General features: G+C 45.4%; 1 protein-coding gene across 1 annotated transcript in view; it reads left to right on the top strand.

Moving 5' to 3' along the window:
- The window catches only part of ITFG1 (integrin alpha FG-GAP repeat containing 1), a 240,692-nt gene that overhangs the window by 148,030 nt on the left and 78,197 nt on the right, over positions 1-14,465 (top strand). The window contains exons 9-10 of the mRNA XM_069739330.1: positions 6,118-6,212; positions 10,233-10,396. Coding sequence (XP_069595431.1) covers positions 6,118-6,212; positions 10,233-10,396 — 259 coding nt within the window. The remainder of the gene's footprint in view (positions 1-6,117; positions 6,213-10,232; positions 10,397-14,465) is intronic.

The following is a 14,465-nucleotide window of genomic DNA, read 5'->3' as shown; positions in this document are numbered from 1 at the left end:
GTAATGGAAAACAGAAGAATTAGCCGGGTAGAAAGGAAAATGAGCAATTGAAAGTACACAGTGCTGTCTAATATGATGAAAATTAAGAGGATAGAAACTTTTATGGGAGGCAGAGGAGAGCTTAATGCACCAAATATGTTGTGAGCCAAAGGGGTGTAGCTCACAGGATTCACTGGGGGTGGGACTCCACCATCATACCAGTGAGCGCAGCTCTGGAGTATAATTCAGGATGTAACTCAGGATCAGTAATGTAATGTATGTACACAGTGACTGCACCAGCAGAATAGTGAGTGCAGCTCTGGGGTATAATACAAGATGTAACTCAGGATCAGTAATGTAATGTATGTACGCAGTGACTGCACCAGCAGAATAGTGAGTGCAGCTCTGGGGTATAATACAGGATGTAACTCAGGATCAGTAATGTAATGTATGTACGTAGTGGCTCCACCATCATACCAGTGAGCGCAGCTCTGGAGTATAATTCAGGATGTAACTCAGGACCAGTAATGTAATGTATGTACACAGTGACTGCCCCAGCAGAATAGTGAGTGCAGCTCTGGAGTATAATTCAGGATGTAACTCAGGATCAGTAATGTAATGTATGTGCACAGTGACTGCCCCAGCAGAATAGTGAGTGCAGCTCTGGGGTATAATACAGGATGCAACTCAGGATCAGTAATGTAATGTATGTACACAGTGACCGCACCAGCAGAATAGTGAGCGCAGCTCTGGGGTATAATACAGGATGTAACTCAGGATCAGTAATGTAATGTATGTACACGGTGACTGCACCAGCAGAATAGTGAGTGCAGCTCTGGAGTATAATACAGGATGTAACTCAGGATCAGTAATGTAATGTATGTACACAGTGACTGCACCAGCAGAATAGCGAGTGCAGCTCTGGAGTATAATACAGGATGTAACTCAGGATCAGTAATGTATGTACACAGTGACTGCACCAGCAGAATAGTGAGTGCAGCTCTGGGGTGTAATACAGGATGTAACTCAGGATCAGTAATGTAATGTATGTACACGGTGACTGCACCAGCAGAATAGTGAGTGCAGCTCTGGAGTATAATACAGGATGTAACTCAGGATCAGTAATGTAATGTATGTACACAGTGACTGCACCAGCAGAATAGTGAGTGCAGCTCTGGAGTATAATACAGGATGTAACTCAGGATCAGTAATGTAATGTATGTACACAGTGACTGCCCCAGCAGAATAGTGAGTGCAGCTCTGGGGTATAATACAGGATGTAACTCAGGATCAGTAATGTAATGTATGTACGCAGTGACTGCACCAGCAGAATAGTGAGTGCAGCTCTGGGGTATAATACAGGATGTAACTCAGGATCAGTAATGTAATGTATGTACATAGTGGCTCCACCATCATACCAGTGAGCGCAGCTCTGGAGTATAATTCAGGATGCAACTCAGGATCAGTAATGTAATGTATGTACACAGTGACTGCACCAGCAGAATAGTGAGCGCAGCTCTGGAGTATAATACAGGATGTAACTCAGGATCAGTAATGTAATGTATGTACACAGTGACTGCACCAGCAGAATAGTGAGTGCAGCTCTGGAGTATAATACAGGATGTAACTCAGGATCAGTAATGTATGTACACAGTGACTGCACCAGCAGAATAGTGAGTGCAGCTCTGGGGTGTAATACAGGATGTAACTCAGGATCAGTAATGTAATGTATGTACACGGTGACTGCACCAGCAGAATAGTGAGTGCAGCTCTGGAGTATAATACAGGATGTAACTCAGGATCAGTAATGTAATGTATGTACATAGTGGCTCCACCATCGTACCAGTGAGCGCAGCTCTGGAGTATAATTCAGGATGTAACTCAGGATCAGTAATGTAATGTATGTACACAGTGACTGCCCCAGCAGAATAGTGAGTGCAGCTCTGGGGTATAATACAGGATGTAACTCAGGATCAGTAATGTAATGTATGTACGCAGTGACTGCACCAGCAGAATAGTGAGTGCAGCTCTGGGGTATAATACAGGATGTAACTCAGGATCAGTAATGTAATGTATGTACATAGTGGCTCCACCATCATACCAGTGAGCGCAGCTCTGGAGTATAATTCAGGATGCAACTCAGGATCAGTAATGTAATGTATGTACACAGTGACCGCACCAGCAGAATAGTGAGCGCAGCTCTGGGGTATAATACAGGATGTAACTCAGGATCAGTAATGTAATGTATGTACACGGTGACTGCACCAGCAGAATATTGAGTGCAGCTCTGGAGTATAATACAGGATGTAACTCAGGATCAGTAATGTAATGTATGTACACAGTGACTGCACCAGCAGATTAGTGAGTGCAGCTCTGGAGTATAATACAGGATGTAACTCAGGATCAGTAATGTATGTACACAGTGACTGCACCAGCAGAATAGTGAGTGCAGCTCTGGGGTGTAATACAGGATGTAACTCAGGATCAGTAATGTAATGTATGTACACGGTGACTGCACCAGCAGAATAGTGAGTGCAGCTCTGGAGTATAATACAGGATGTAACTCAGGATCAGTAATGTAATGTATGTACACAGTGACTGCACCAGCAGAATAGTGAGTGCAGCTCTGGAGTATAATACAGGATGTAACTCAGGATCAGTAATGTAATGTATGTACACAGTGACTGCCCCAGCAGAATAGTGAGTGCAGCTCTGGGGTATAATACAGGATGTAACTCAGGATCAGTAATGTAATGTATGTACGCAGTGACTGCACCAGCAGAATAGTGAGTGCAGCTCTGGGGTATAATACAGGATGTAACTCAGGATCAGTAATGTAATGTATGTACATAGTGGCTCCACCATCATACCAGTGAGCGCAGCTCTGGAGTATAATTCAGGATGCAACTCAGGATCAGTAATGTAATGTATGTACACAGTGACTGCACCAGCAGAATAGTGAGCGCAGCTCTGGAGTATAATACAGGATGTAACTCAGGATCAGTAATGTAATGTATGTACACAGTGACTGCACCAGCAGAATAGTGAGTGCAGCTCTGGAGTATAATACAGGATGTAACTCAGGATCAGTAATGTATGTACACAGTGACTGCACCAGCAGAATAGTGAGTGCAGCTCTGGGGTGTAATACAGGATGTAACTCAGGATCAGTAATGTAATGTATGTACACGGTGACTGCACCAGCAGAATAGTGAGTGCAGCTCTGGAGTATAATACAGGATGTAACTCAGGATCAGTAATGTAATGTATGTACATAGTGGCTCCACCATCGTACCAGTGAGCGCAGCTCTGGAGTATAATTCAGGATGTAACTCAGGATCAGTAATGTAATGTATGTACACAGTGACTGCCCCAGCAGAATAGTGAGTGCAGCTCTGGGGTATAATACAGGATGTAACTCAGGATCAGTAATGTAATGTATGTACGCAGTGACTGCACCAGCAGAATAGTGAGTGCAGCTCTGGGGTATAATACAGGATGTAACTCAGGATCAGTAATGTAATGTATGTACATAGTGGCTCCACCATCATACCAGTGAGCGCAGCTCTGGAGTATAATTCAGGATGCAACTCAGGATCAGTAATGTAATGTATGTACACAGTGACCGCACCAGCAGAATAGTGAGCGCAGCTCTGGGGTATAATACAGGATGTAACTCAGGATCAGTAATGTAATGTATGTACACGGTGACTGCACCAGCAGAATATTGAGTGCAGCTCTGGAGTATAATACAGGATGTAACTCAGGATCAGTAATGTAATGTATGTACACAGTGACTGCACCAGCAGATTAGTGAGTGCAGCTCTGGAGTATAATACAGGATGTAACTCAGGATCAGTAATGTATGTACACAGTGACTGCACCAGCAGAATAGTGAGTGCAGCTCTGGGGTGTAATACAGGATGTAACTCAGGATCAGTAATGTAATGTATGTACACGGTGACTGCACCAGCAGAATAGTGAGTGCAGCTCTGGAGTATAATACAGGATGTAACTCAGGATCAGTAATGTAATGTATGTACACAGTGACTGCACCAGCAGAATAGTGAGTGCAGCTCTGGAGTATAATACAGGATGTAATTCAGGATCAGTAATGTATGTACACAGTGACTGCACCAGCAGAATAGTGAGTGCAGCTCTGGAGTATAATACAGGATGTAATTCAGGATCAGTAATGTATGTACACAGTGTCTGCACCAGCAGAATAGTGAGTGCAGCTCTGGAGTATAATACAGGATGTAATTCAGGATCAGTAATGTAATGTATGTACACAGTGACTGCACCAGCAGAATAGTGAGTGCAGCTCTGGAGTATAATACAGGATGTAATTCAGGATCAGTAATGTATGTACACAGTGACTGCACCAGCAGAATAGTGAGTGCAGCTCTGGAGTATAATACAGGATGTAATTCAGGATCAGTAATGTATGTACACAGTGACTGCACCAGCAGAATAGTGAGTGCAGCTCTGGGGTATAATACAGTTCTCTCTGGGATGACACTGATCTGCCGGTGGTCTTGCCCATCAGTCGCTTCCTATGTGTCGTTGCTCCTGGTTTTTATGATGCCGGTGACTTATTACCTCGGATCGGACTTCATCTTTCTGAGCCCTGCGACGTGTGGGCCGGACACAGCGGAGGTCGCTCGGCTGATGGATGGCGGCTGATATTCCGCACTTTATTGCTGTAAATGATGAACTTCTCCATTCATCTCCTGGAATAAGGGAGAACAAGAAATCGATGTCTCCCGTGTCACCGGCCTCTGATTCCGGCTCCTCGTCCTCCTCGCACTCGGGCACATGGAGAAAATGAACGTAAAATGGGATCAGAGCTGGCGTCCGTCTCTCGCCTCGATTCTTCTATCATGTCATTATTGTTCTGTGCCAGCTATTGTCTTCTGTTGTCAGCACCCTTCTTTTAGCTACATTTCTCATACATATAGGGGGGGAGGCTACTAAGAAACTTAGCAGGTTAATAATCTCCTATGTGAAGTACTACAAGTCCCAGCAGTCAGATTGTTTCCAAAGCTTCTTTCTCAAAATGTTGCTATAAATGTAGGATTCTGTTCAAATATTGATGTATTGTTCTGAAAACAGAATCCTCTGTGCTGCTGTTCACACTCTCTGGACCAAAACTATACCTGTATGGCATCCACCAGATAAAAGCTAGAGATGAAGAACCAGCCGTGAGGGGGTTAATATGACGGAGGAGTCTAAAGATCGGATGTGCAGCGTCCCGCTCGCTCCTGTCTGCCGCTCGCTCCTCTTCCATAATTCTGCACCCCTTCTGCCGGGAGATATTTGTTTGGCAGCGACTTTGATGAAAGGCTCATTCCCCGGCGGTGTGTTTTATGGCACATATTGATGCATTACCGGCACTGGAGAACAATGCTCCCGCCGAGGCGCGGCGCTTTCATTCTCCCCAGACTTTGTGACCCCAAATTGCCGTAAATAGCCGCGTGAGTGATTACAGCGAGATATTCGGGGGCCCCGATACCGAGCTCATCCCCGCCACTTCCCGTCCGAGGGGGGAATTCATATCATTGCAGAGACATCATCCTGAAGGGGCTGCGCTCAGATCTGCGCGTTTAAAGGGAAAATGCTACCATTTCCTTCCTAAACGTATACCCCTATAATACTAGCCAAGAGACCCCCATAATACAAACCTGGAGACCCCCATATCGTCCCTGCTGATAAGTAGTCATTCCCTCTTATCTCCTTACTTTGTATAAATGGGGGTCCCAGTACTTGGCACCGTTCAATTAACATTTAAAGGGGCGGCGCGGAGCTTCATATTGTAATTTGAACTGGATCGTTAGTGTTTGTTTTTTGTCAATGGAGAATGTGATGGTTATTTAGATGTAAATCGTCGGCCTTCGCTCATTACCGGCGTATTCAGCGCGTTTCGTCCTCACCTGTTCCTCCGATCGTTCTCTCTATTCATTGATTTTCTTTTCACCGGCGATGAAATAAGCGTCATTATATGTCATTATGCGCGGAGCGGTCGGGATGGATGACCAAGGAGCGCAATATCAACCTGCAAATAGGAGTCAGCCGACTAACGGTATCACAGCCAAAGGGGTCCCATAATAACGCACCGTGCTCCTTTGTGTCTTGTAGATGGAGACGGTTTCCAGGACCATTTACTGCCAGTCTGCGAAGACGAAAAGTGCCTGAAAAGTGTCATTTATCTCATGAAACATGGCTCCACACAGGTGAGGACATTGTACACTTACCCCCTGCAAGTATATATCCGATGTATACAGGGGAGGACACTGCGCTCATTACCTGCTGCAGGTACATATCCGGTGTATACAGGGGAGGACACTGTGCTCATTACCTGCTGCAGGTATATATCCGGTGTATACAGGGGAGGACACTGTGCTCATTACCTGCTGCAGGTATATATTCGGTGTATACAGGGGAGGACACTGCGCTCATTACCTGCTGCAGGTACATATTCGGTGTATACAGGGGAGGACACTGTGCTCATTACCTGCTGCAGGTACATATCCGGTGTATACAGGGGAGGACACTGTGCTCATTACCTGCTGCAGGTATATATCTGATGTATACAGGGGATGACACTGTGCTCGTTACCTGCTGCAGGTATATATCCGGTGTATACAGGGGAGGACACTGTGCTCATTACCTGCTGCAGGTACATATCCGGTGTATACAGGAGAGGACACTGTGCTCATTACCTGCTGCAGGTACATATCCGGTGTATACAGGGGAGGACACTGTGCTCATTACCTGCTGCAGGTACATATCCGGTGTATACAGGGGAGGACACTGCGCATATTACCTGCTGCAGGTACATATCCGGTGTATACAGGGGAGGACACTGTGCTCATTACCTGCTGCAGGTATATATCCGGTGTATACAGGGGAGGACACTGCGCTCATTACCTGCTGCAGGTACATATCCGGTGTATACAGGGGAGGACACTGTGCTCATTACCTGCTGCAGGTATATATCCGGTGTATACAGGGGAGGACACTGCGCTCATTACCTGCTGCAGGTACATATCCGGTGTATACAGGGGAGGACACTGTGCTCATTACCTGCTGCAGGTACATATCCGGTGTATACAGGGGAGGACACTGTGCTCATTACCTGCTGCAGGTATATATCCGGTGTATACAGGGGAGGACACTGCGCTCATTACCTGCTGCAGGTACATATCCGGTGTATACAGGGGAGGACACTGTGCTCATTACCTGCTGCAGGTATATATCCGGTGTATACAGGGGAGGACACTGTGCTCATTACCTGCTGCAGGTATATATCTGATGTATACAGGGGATGACACTGTGCTCGTTACCTGCTGCAGGTATATATCCGGTGTATACAGGGGAGGACACTGTGCTCATTACCTGCTGCAGGTACATATCTGGTGTATACAGGGGAGGACACTGTGCTCATTACCTGCTGCAGGTATATATCCGGTGTATACAGGGGAGGACACTGTGCTCATTACCTGCTGCAGGTACATATCCGGTGTATACAGAGGAGGACACTGCGCATATTACCTGCTGCAGGTATATATCCGGTGTGTACAGGGGAGGACACTGCGCATATTACCTGCTGCAGGTATATATCCGGTGTATACAGGGGAGGACACTGTGCTCATTACCTGCTGCAGGTATATATCCGGTGTATACAGGGGAGGACACTGTGCTCATTACCTGCTGCAGGTACATATCCGGTGTGTACAGGGGAGGACACTGCGCATATTACCTGCTGCAGGTACATATCCGGTGTATACAGGGGAGGACACTGCGCTCATTACCTGCTGCAGGTATATATCCAGTGTATACAGGGGAGGACACTGCGCTCATTACCTGCTGCAGGTATATATCCAGTGTATACAGGGGAGGACACTGCGCTCATTACCTGCTGTTGACAGGGCATAGTGAAGGCCGGGAGTCTCTCGCATCATCGCGGCTCTTTTCCCATTTATTATTCATTAATTTCAGCATGAATGGAGTGTAGTGATGATTGCGGCTTCTTGGCCCGAGATCAGCGACTGATGGTTCACATGTGCTGCTAATTAGGCTTCTGCTTTTTCCCTTCCGCTCCTGTGTTCGGGGAAGACGTCGCTCCGTCCTCTTTATTCTTCCCTTTGCGTCCGGGCGTCTGACAGTTCTGCCCCGGATGGGGACGCTGCGCCCGGCCGACCTCCAAGAGCATAAAATAGGTCAAGAAGGAATTTTCATCCATATCAATGTACGATTTAAGCAGGGTTATATCTGGCTCCTGTGACTTTTCCCATTACTTCCCATCCTTAAAGGGGAACTCAATTCTTTTTTTGTTTTTAATTCGATTTTATGCACCTCCTAGCTTTTTGTGATGTGTTCATCCTGACCCTCCTGCTTCATGAACTAAATGGCAGATCTGCAAAAGTCTGACGACTACACAGGACAAAGGGAGAGAAGCAATTGGGAAATGTATCTGTACTCCGCTTTGACATTCAGGGTCTGTGGACAGCTGGGTGATCACCATAGGCTCTGTAATACTACCCTTTAGGAAGGTGTCATCCTCCACACCTCGCAGATGCCTGTCGTTCTCCTTTCCTTTTCTTCACAGACTGTAGAAATCTCATCAGTCCATCAGTCCAGCAGTAAATAGGAGGAGGGGGATGCAGCTGCAGCTTCTCTGCCTGTGCACCTGGGACTGTATGCTGTGAGGAGATGACAGGTCAGGCACCATTGTTAGCCTGGATCCCGTCTCCCATATACTGGAGGTTTCCGCCTGCAGTGGCGGTGTAGTCGCTGCGTCCTTCAGGTTATGTTGATGTTGTGCACATGTTGGGGGTTATTGTACGAGCTGCTCCATTGTGCGAGATACACAATGTGTTTTTTTTTTTATCTTTTATTGTTATATATGTAGCTTCAAGATGTTCTGCAGCAGCATCATAAGAAAAACACATCAGTTCAGCTCCAGGACACCCAGTTGGTACTAAAATAAAATTGATCAGGAACATCATTTTGTACCAAGTGGTGTCATCTCAGAAAGGACAAAATTAAAGGGAAATTAAAGTTTTCTGCAATTGATTGATTTCCATGTTGGAATTATCTATGATATAAAGAAGTCTACCCCCTTGCCTTTCAGAAATAGCACCGTCCTTGTCCTAGTGGCCATGTTTAGGATTACAGATCAGCCCCTTAAATTAACACCCGGCTGGGTGCTATCCTGATGAAGTTCGTAATTACCCAACATGTTTCACCATGTGTGCTTCTTCAGGGGGGCTGTGAACCACTTCCATTGTATTCCGGCAGAGTCCTGTCACTGTTATGGGCAGCTAATGGCCGTGTCTGGTATTGCAGTTCAACCCCTTAAAGTGATACCCAGGCTGGGTGCCATCCTGATGGAGGATGTAATTAGCCAACACGTTTCACAGTCTGTGCTTCTTCAGGAGTTCAGTGAACCACGTGCGTCTGAACATTGTATTCTGGTGTATTCGTGGCACTGATGCGGGCAGCCTGCTTAAACCCTCGGCATAAAGGACCTTTACCGCCAGCCATGTATTCATGGTGCCACAGCCCCTCTTCTGCTCTCACCCCTGATCTTACTCTGATGAGCGCAGGCCAGTACAGTTTCCATGGCAACAGTGCAAAGTCCTGAGAGTCTTGTAAGCGGGTCCTAATTATAAAAGGATTAAATTATAGGGACCCTTTAAGAAAGAGTAGTGAACAGCGAGATATAAGGTCGAGTCATGGAGGAAAAAAAAGATGATAAACCCACAAAATAATCTCTCAAAACCAATAAATCAACCCCAAGGCAATTTTTGACATGGGGAAATAATAAAATAAATAAATAAACAAGTTTATGTATTCATGAAATTGACAGGCAAGGACGATTCAAGGACAAATATTTCCCGGGGATTGTGTCTCATCTGGGAAAAAAAATAATAATAATAATTCAAGGGAAGTTGGTTTAAAATTAATAAATAAATTGTGCAGCCATAAAATAACGGATTAGGATTAGCATTGATCGATTTCAGGGTCAAATAAAAAAGAAAATATAAAAAAGAAAATAATAGAAAAAGAAAAATATAATAATATAATATTGGGGGTAAAATATATATAAAAAATATAACTACGGTAATAATAATAAAAATGATGCATTTCAGTGGCGTCTCTTGTGTTCCCTCTTTCCTGGGGTCAGCCTGGCATTGGACATCTCTTTTCTGAATCCGTGATTATTAACCCCTTTATTTTTTTTGCAGTGGGTTCCCGTGCTACAGAATTTCACCTATGCGAACATGATTTGGGCCTTTGTACCCCAGGACTCTGCCCAAGTCCCGTCTCTGCCCATCTTTCTGCATGTCGGGGATTACAATATGGACGGCTACCCCGATGGCCTGGCCATCCTGCGGAATACGTCCGGGAGGTAGGTCCGCTCCTGATCCTTCTCCTCGTTCTTCCTCCTCCCATTGATCTCCTTTTGCAGGCGATTGTCTGGATATGGACATGGCCGGAGGCGTTCACTTCTCTAATGAGTCGTCAGGAGACCGCTAACTGGAAGGACTGCAGCTGCGGAAATCGATATCTCATCTGATATTTCTCGCACCGCGGCTTTATTCCCTTTTTTGCCTTTTTTCTTGCATTTCTTTTATGTTTTCTTTTACGCGTCACATTATCAGATTTTTGGGGAGGTGCGGAGTAACAATCTCCTGCCCTTCAGGACTTGTTTAGTTAATGATGTGGGAGTATCTGATGCCTTTATTCGGTACAGGAAAGATATATATATCTTGATACCGTGTTAGCCAGTGGATAGAAAAATATTTAGAATTGAGAGTCCTCACTAGTTGATACCTTTTAATGGCTAACTGAAATATGGTAACAAATTGCAAGCTTTCGAGACTACCCAGGTCTCTTCATCAGGCTTTGATTAAAATAAAAAATTCTGGAGAATCACATATTTATGCACAACACACCACAGAAAAAAACATGGATAAGACAGGTGACATGAAGCAGAATTACCATGAGTGGTAAACAGTTATGTCCATAAATATTGGACCAGTTCTTGGGTAAGGAATGTTTTATTGTCATCTGATTGGGGTCTGGTTCTGTTGTGATGACCCCATGTGGTCTGAGTGGCAAATTACTTTGTTCCTTAGTTGATGTAAAAAGACATAAATCCATGCGACACATTAATTCCTGCACTAAGAGTGTCAGAGGTCATCATCAGTTTATATTCCCAGATCCTTCTGTCTCTTTGAGATTTGAAGCTACCTTTTAATACAAGTAATTTCATGTCCATAGGGAGACAGAAATGCATTGTAAAACGCTCATTGTCAGAAGCTCCCTGTCCTCTCCAACAGCTGCAGGTACCTTTCCTTGCAATCAGAAAAAAATGTAAAACCTGTCCACTTATAATGACCACGGACAAGATAAAAGATTCTCAATTCACATCAGGACTACAAGATCCCAGGTACTTTCAGCTGCGTCACTTCTAATGTGGTGTACCTAATTATTTGTACTAAATGTCCAACTGGGGGTCTGTATGTGGGGGAGACCGGGCAGAAACTGAGAACAAGAATGAACTCTCATCGCCACACAATAAGAGAAAAAAGAATGGATCTACCTGTGGCAATACATTTCTGTCTCCCGGATTATAACATTATGGACATGAAATTACTTGTATTAAAAGGTAGCTTCAAATCTCAAAGAGACAGAAGGGTCTGGGAATATAAACTGATGATGACCTTTGACATACTCAGTGCAGGAATGAATGTATCGCATGGATTTATGTCTTTTTACATCAACTAAAGAATTAGCCCCTCAGACCATGTGGGGTCATCACAACAGAACCAGACCCCAATCAGAGCACAATAAAACATTCCCTATCTAAGAACTGGTCCAATATTTATGGACATAACCGTTTATCACTCACATAATGGTAATTCTTCATGTCACCTGTCTTATCCATGGTTTTTCCTTTTTTTTTCTGTGCTATGTTGAGCATAAATATGTGATTCTCCAGAATTTCTTTTAGTCTATGCCTGATGAAGAAACCTGAGTAATTTCGAAAGCTTGCAATTTGTTACCATCTTTTCAGTTAGCCATTAAAAGGTATCATCCACTGAGCACTCTCAATTCTAAATATTTCTCTACCTTTATACGTAAAAGCCTCAGTGGTGTAAGAGCTTAATTCTGCCCTTTGTGGATCATGGACGGCATCGGTACAATGATTGCAAGCTCTCCAACGGAATTTGGCTCGACAGAGGGCTGCTTACTTGCTCTGTGAGCCAGGGAGCGGTCCTGCATCTATGAAGGGTTAAATAAAATTGTGCTCCAGAGCTGTATTTAAGCTTCTGCTATAGCGTCACACATTGCACCGCGGGGGTGTAGAGCAGGGACGTGTGGAGTTTTTTTGGTGCAGCTTTGGTCCATCCTGGACGTCTCGTTTCGCCCCATCTGTGCTTTTTCATACGTGAAGGATTTATTTGTGAACTCTCCGCCCGTCTCCAAGTTTTCTCCACAAGCTGCAATTACTTTTCTCCTCATCTCCAGGCTGGCACCTGGCCCCGCCAGTGTGGTTCTGCCAACCAATTGTCTGTAGCCCGTAATTATTCCATCAGAAAGTCACAGACGATTTGCGGCGGAGTATAATAAAGCCGCTATTGTTTGTTCCGCCTGTTTGGTTTCCGCCGCGTTTCGGGGGCTGTGTAGGAACACTCTGGGTGAAGTAGGTTTTTGGCACTGGAAGGGTCAGAGGCGAAAACGAGGAAAGCATATTTCTTGAATTACTTAGCGAAAATTGGAACCCGCGGCACGTAGGCGACTGACGCCCGCTGACGGAGGCGACCGCGGGAGGTGGAAAGTAAAACCCCCACACACACACGCACGTCCTCCGAGAGGGAAAAAATACTCCGCACAACTTGGTTTTCTTCCAGAAACGCGTCATCGCGCCGGGCATTGGCTCCTAATCACAGCAACACAAATAACCGTACTCGCTTCCGAGGGGCCGCGCCAAAGCCAATCTATAAAGGAAAAGTGTGAATGCATTGTGCAGCGAGGCTGCGGACGGGGGGACGCTGCCGCGCTTTAGTCAGGACTTGAAAGTAAAAAATAAAGAGAAGCCCCAGCTGTGTTTTTCATCTCTGTTCCCCACTGTTCTCCCCTCCACATCTCCGATAGCAGCCAGCCTCACATTAGTCGGGGCCGGCACGCAGCCAGCCGAACATTTAGGAAATGCTACGACAGGATTTGGAGCAGCGAGAAATGGCTCCTTACTGCGCTCAGCTATTCTCTCCTGTTCTCAGAAGTTTCTCTCCTGGAGGACTCGCAGATAGTTGTTAGCACTCCGACGCGCGTCCGTGCCGCGCAAATGCTAATTAGTATTAGTAAGAAAAACATCAGATTTAGATCTTCTACGTGACTGCTCGATGGCTGACCGATCACATCTGATTGATCAGTGACAGAGGACTGATCGGTGATCAATCAGTCTCTGATAAAACACTGATCATTCGCCAATAAGTTACCGGTCAGTCATTGATATTCACTTACCAGTCACTAAGCATCCGCCGATCAGTATCTAACCAGTCACTGGACAATCGTCAATCTGTCACCAATTGATTACCAGCAAATAGTCACCAGTAACAGATTTGTTGCTGACTGGTAACTACCCATCAACCATCAGTCTATTGGTGTTCGGTTAGTAGCCAAGTTGGTGACTAGTTGGCAGGTGGTGTGTGTGCATCGATCAGCAGCCGGTAACTGATTATTCGCTGATGATGTTTGATTACTAATCAGTTACTGTTCAAATGACATTGACGACTAGTCGGTTACTGGTCGGCGACTGATCCGTTATCATACAACTGGGATTGACAAGTAATTGGTTACCGGTCGGGGACTTTATCGGGTTATTAGTTTGCTAATGATAGTTGGGCGGTAGTGATCCCCCGGCTAGGCATCATCCTGATGAAGGTCATAATTAGCCAACGCGTTTCACCGTCTCTGCTTCTTCAGGAGTTCAGTGAACCACACACGTGTCGACATTGTGTTTTGCCTTATTCGTGTCCTTATTGTGAATAGTTATTGATGATTATTGACCGCTAACCAATTTGTTACCGATCTGAAACCAATTAGTCACTTTCCCCATCTGCCCTGTTTTCTGGCGCTGTGGAACAAGTGCCTGTCCGGGTCGTCCTGAACCTGCGATGTTAGAACTGCAGAGCGCGATGCCCATCTCTGCATCACATGTATTGTACCTAATCACACGTCGTTGCAGAAGTATTGGCGCCTAGCTTTGGATAAGTGTGCGTTCGTGCCACAGCGTGCATTACATCAGCACCCACTTTCCTGACGGTGTCGCCATAATTACCCGCAGCTGCCTAATAAGCTGTAATTGAGGAGCCTTGGCGATCCGGAAAGTGAGACATCTCCGCAGTGTGACAATGATGATGATGATGGGGCGCGTGAAGGAGGCGTCGCTGAGCTTAAAATGTGACAGG

The sequence above is a fragment of the Ranitomeya imitator genome, chromosome 9 (assembly GCF_032444005.1).
Source record: "Ranitomeya imitator isolate aRanImi1 chromosome 9, aRanImi1.pri, whole genome shotgun sequence".
NCBI lineage: Eukaryota > Metazoa > Chordata > Amphibia > Anura > Dendrobatidae > Ranitomeya > Ranitomeya imitator.
This window is presented reverse-complemented; position numbering and strand designations above follow the sequence as displayed.